Source organism: Mixophyes fleayi, chromosome 12 (genome assembly GCF_038048845.1).
Source record: "Mixophyes fleayi isolate aMixFle1 chromosome 12, aMixFle1.hap1, whole genome shotgun sequence".
Taxonomy (NCBI): Eukaryota; Metazoa; Chordata; class Amphibia; order Anura; family Limnodynastidae; genus Mixophyes; species Mixophyes fleayi.
In genome coordinates this window covers 81,516,778-81,522,239 of record NC_134413.1, presented here as the reverse complement: position 1 = coordinate 81,522,239, position 5,462 = coordinate 81,516,778, and the positions used below count along the sequence as shown (strand labels likewise).

General features: G+C 40.6%; 1 protein-coding gene across 1 annotated transcript; it reads left to right on the top strand.

Moving 5' to 3' along the window:
• Positions 1–642: 642 nt before the first annotated feature.
• Positions 643–5,246, top strand: LOC142108962 (uncharacterized). Its single transcript, XM_075192936.1, has 3 exons — positions 643–746; positions 1,411–1,570; positions 3,063–5,246. The coding sequence occupies exons 2-3, from the start codon at positions 1,433–1,435 to the stop codon at positions 4,866–4,868; spliced, it is 1,944 nt and encodes a 647-aa protein (XP_075049037.1). The 5' UTR covers positions 643–746; positions 1,411–1,432; the 3' UTR covers positions 4,869–5,246.
• Positions 5,247–5,462: the final 216 nt, after the last annotated feature.

The window sequence follows — 5,462 nt, the reverse complement described above, 5'->3', positions numbered from 1 at the left end:
TGAATATAAGCTGAGTTTCCTGCACAGGAAAGAGCTCTTCAGTATACTCAGTGCTGGAGAGTTTGGAACTATGTTCTAGAACTTCTCTTTCAGGGCTCTTAATAGGTAAAAAATAACTACATATTTTATTAGAAATGCAAGGATCATATTAGTTGAATATCATACTTTGACATAAGGGAGGGGCCCAGGATGTTTTTTGACGAGAGAGGTAACTTAAATCTCCGAAATTCAAAGTATGTCATTTAAGTCATGAACAAACTGCCAGAATAATTTGTGGCAGATGAGCTTTATTATGTCAAATTAAAAAACAAAACTAGATGAGTAGGTTGATTAAAAGTTGTCAATTTAAATGTCTGTGCGTTGATTCATATACAATGCAATGACTGCTGTTGCTGTGTTACTTAATGTCCCCTATTCACCAGTATTTTACGGCTCTTAGGAATGACACAGTGGACTGATGTGGGGTCTGTGAGATGTCGCACAGCCCAGTAACGACAGTGATGTAGTAGGATGAGCCAGGGATTCTTGGGAGCCCCGAATGTTAGGGTGTGTTCGGTATGACAATCAGGGTGTATCTTGCAGTCTTATTCTGGGCAGATCCGCCATAATTGAGGAGGCAAGTCAGACTGGTCTGGGATGGTGACACAAATGTTTCTTCCAAAAAACTAGGTCACCCTATCCCTATAAATATTGGCTTATAGCTGTTATTTCACATCTCCTCTGTGCATTGTCAACGTCTAGTAGAGGTAAGTCAGACTGCTCTCTCTACGTATGAATATTAATAAATATAAGGGGCGAGGTACCTGGTATGTGTGTAAATGAAGGTCTGTCTGCTAAAATTCAGCATTTTATTTGAAATGAAGTTTCTGCAAACTAGGTTGCAATATTCCTATTAATGAGAGGATACTGATGACTCCTATATAAAAAGCATACAATGTTTGGAGACCAAAATATATCTGATTATACAGTTTTAGAAAACATTTTGTATCCTTTACTCTCTGATCTTGTGAAACAGCCCGTCATAGTGTTAAAGGGCCGATCGACCAAGCGTTTCCATTTCTTAGTTATCCATTATATCTTACTTATCAAACTTCTAATCTTAATTATATATAATTACTGGCAGGTTAGGATGCTCAAGCATGCCTTAGAGATGAATGGTGTCACTCTCAGCAACTGGAGTACCCTCACTCTATATCATTAAAATATATTTGCTGTAAATGCATTAGGAAAAAATGTATTTGTTTCTTTTACACTTATCGATTATTACACAGAGTTAGCGATGATCTGTTCTTTTTCTTGTTGTGAGGATTATGAGGATGTATTACATAAGTGAGAACGTGTGTTTAACGCTATGTATCCCCCATGGTTAACGATGAAACGACCATAACGCCGTTGGTTTTCTGCTGACAGGGTGACCAAACGATTTGCAACAATGCCAAAACTCATCGGGGCCATCGAGATCATCGTTGAGATTTTCCAAAAATACTCGGAGAAAGACTGTAGCCGTAACAAGCTGAACACGGAAGAGCTGAACCTCCTGATTCAAAACGAGTTTGCCGACGTCATCAAGGTAGGATACGCCAGGAGTGCGTAAAACGAGCTGGAGACAATCAGTTAACATTTTGTATATCAATGTCATCCCTCAAAATACTTGATGACGTTAGCTATTTGCCACAGTTGCATACAGTAGTTAACTTGCTTTCTTTTACATATCTATGTGTTACGCTGTTCAATTCAGTCTGCTGTCAGCTGCGTCTCACCTAATGCCAGTGGTACCATATGAAAATACAAGGGAGGAGACAGATTGCGAAGGCATGTTAGCAGTTTAAAAAGTACTTAGCAGCTACTATAGTTTTTATATTAAAAATCTCTACACTTAAGAAAAGATGTAGTGAGTGTAAGAACCTCGGGTCATTTTCAAAATCTAAAAAAGTTGTGTACACAATTTTAACATACATATTTAGTTTTTTATGGTTCAGCTACTGTAAAACTGACAAACTTTATGGCACAAGTACGTTTATTACTACTTTGCAATAACTTAAAATAATAATATGAAATTTATTTCAATGTTACAATTATATTTTTGGATGCTTATGGTGCAAACAACAAAAATAAATAATTGTAAATGTTGAAGGGTCACTTAAAGGAGAATGCTGAAAGATTTATTGTATGCAACACAGAATTTATGCTGATAGAGGTGTCCACCGTGTGTACTATATGGAATAACGCACTCTGTACTGTAAGTTATAATGGATATTAAAAGTCACAGTGAAATTTTATGAACTGTATAAAAGCAGCCAGACTATGACCTTGAGCCTTTTGTATGGTCTTAGAACTCCTTAGTGGCTCCTGCTGTCCTTATAATTGACGATAGGGAGTGCATTATCACATATATTTGATATATTTAGTTTTTTATTTCAGCAGTTTTCAAGAAAAAAATCTCCAAAAAACATATTTGTTCCTACTTTATAAAGGGTCTTGCTTTATAAAAAATACATCTTAATATAGCAGAGTTGTTATTCATATAGTAAAGGCAATTGTTAATATGCAATAATATGCCCAGAATATCACATAGGCTGATATTCATTTTTGCACAAGTTCGGCTCTTTGTCTACCTAGCGCATATCAAGCCTGGAAGTGCCTTCGGCAATAAGTATGTCCCAAGTTTCGCAGGTCCACCTGATAATCCATTGGGTATCGTAAGGCTGAAGGGACATCCGGGCTGGCTTTATTATATGTCACTTTTGTGCCTTTAAATTCTTTATTACAGTGGTTGAAGTGTACATAGAAATTAGCATTTCTGCAGATCTGCAACTGGAAGGGGCGAAATGCGTTTCATTGTAATTATGACGTATCCCCAAAGGTCCACACGACTTTTGCACCCCCATAAATGCCACCCTGGTGGTATTTGTTAAAAATGACATACATAAGGATGCTTAGTAAACATCTGTAGGCATAACAGGTTAGGTGACAAGAAAACCCTTTATTTCACGCGTTTCACAATATCAACTATGACAACGCTCCTCTCTAAAACTTACAAAACTCATTTATTTCTGTTTCAGAACCCAAAAGATCCAAAGACAATCTCAACTTTAATTGAAATTCTTGATGAGAATAAAGACGGAGAGGTGGACTTCAATGAATTCTGCGACCTGTTCTGTAAAGTTCTAAAAGCATACTACAAGGTCGTGTATGAATCAGAAGACTCATGTCAAAAGCAAGACCAACCACAGAAAGGTGTGGATACAGCTAAACCAAATACATCCCTGATACCAGATGCCCCTCCCAAATACTACCAGCAGCCATTGTACCCTAAATATAATGAGAAAACCCAAGATCAATCTGGCAGCCATGATCAGGCAGGTGGCAGTGCTGTACAAAGTGGAGTGGACAACAAAGGTTACACAACACAAAAAGAGGGTGAGAAAAGTAAAGTTGTGGAAACCGTCCCACCTAGGTTAGAACCAGTTGAACCAAAATCAGGTAAGGCAACTTCACCACCCCCAAATTACCAGCAAAATAGAAACCAAACATCAGAATTAGCCACCACACAATCCCCACAGAACCAACAGGGCAGAGGCCAAACATCAAAGCCAGAAATCCCTAGCTCACCATCCCCACAATACCAACAGGGTAAAGACCAGGTATCAAAACCAGCAACCACCACCACCACACAAGTCCAACCACCACAAGTGACCCCCATCCTACCATCCCCACCATGCCAACAGGGTAAAGACCAAACATCAAAACCAGCAACCACCACCCCACAAGTCCAACCCCCACAAGTGACCCCCATCTCACCATCCCCTCAGTACCAACAGGGTAAAGACCAAATATCAAAACCAGAAACCACCACCCCACAAGTCCAACCACCACAAGTGACCCCCATCTCACCATCCCCACAATACCAACAGGGTAAAGACCAAACATCAAAACCAGCAACCACCACCCCACAAGTCCAACCACCACAAGTGACCCCCATCTCACCATCCCCTCAGTACCAACAGGGTAAAGACCAAATATCAAAACCAGAAACCACCACCACACAAGTCCAACCACCACAAGTGACCCCCATCTCACCATCCCCACAATACCAACAGGGTAAAGACCAAACATCAAAACCAGAAACCACCACCCCACAAGCCCAACCACCACAAGTGACCCCCATCTCACCATCCCCTCAGTACCAACAGGGTAAAGACCAAACATCAAAACCAGAGACCACTACCACACAAGTCCAACCACCACAAGTGACCCCCATCCTACCATCCTCACAGTACCAACAGGGTAAAGACCAAACATCAAAACCAGCAACCACCACCCCACAAATCCAACCACCACAAGTGACCCCCATCCTACCATCCCCACAGTGCCAACAGGGTAAAGACCAAACATCAAAACCAGCAACCACAACCACACAAGTCCAACCACCACAAGTGACCCCCATCTCACCATCCCCTCAGTGCCAACAGGGTAAAGACCAAACATCAAAACCAGCAACCACCACCACACAAGTCCAACCACCAAAAGTGACCCCCATCTCACCATCCCCTCAGTACCAACAAGGTAGAGACCAAATGCCAAAGGCAGAAATCACCATCTCACAATCATCACCGTTAGAAAGGACAAGTGCCCAAACTCCACAAGCTGAGTCTGAACAAGAACCACAAAGGTTCTATCAACAGGCAATGTACATACCTCCACCAACCCTAGGTCTGGCAGGAGCCACATCACAGCCACCTTCATATTCCCAAATCCAGCAGGACGTTAAGCCCACACCAGATACCCAACAGCCTTCCCAGCAGTACCAACAAACCAAGTACTATCAGTACCAGTCTCACTTTTCCTCTCAAAAGAAGAACCCATAATTGGAAGGATCTGCTCATCTATCTAATCCCAGATGGGAGATTATGTGGTAGATCAACACATTATAAGAATTTTGCTACATTGTAAAAAAAAAAAAGTTCAGTTATTTCCTGATTCATGTTATTGTAACATTTTTCATCACCATGTTCTGTACAGCGGGAAGCGGAAAAGAGATGGTCTAAGGAACTTACAATCTATAGTGCTGCTTCTAAGTAAATATATGACCTCAGTGATGGGATAATAAGAAGATGTCAGGTATCTCTAACCTATGATGATTCTGCAGATGCCATTCTATGATATATATTTAGAGTTTCTGCTTATTGAGCAAGTTCAAAATATGAATTATATTATTTGGAAATTAATAAAGAATCAAGAAACAATATGGTGTAACGTGTGTTTGCAAACATTGAGCAGGGGCGAATGTGCTGTTGGTGAGCAGTGCCCCCTTGTTGTGAGTGGGGAACTGCTTAAATAAGGGCAGGAGGGTGAGTGTTGTGAATTTAATATGATGGGGAAGGATTTTGGCAAAGGACCCCAACTCAGTTTAAAATCATTCTCACAAGAATAGTGAATGGCAGCACATACAGTAAGCAACG

Bases quoted from the DNA above. Each gene is read 5' to 3' on its own strand.
- LOC142108962 (XM_075192936.1), top strand. From the start codon at position 1,433: ATGCCAAAACTCATCGGGGCCATCGAGATCATCGTTGAGATTTTCCAA. The intron at 1,571-3,062 runs GTAGGATACGCC...TTTCTGTTTCAG, and splicing joins AGTTTGCCGACGTCATCAAG to AACCCAAAAGATCCAAAGAC.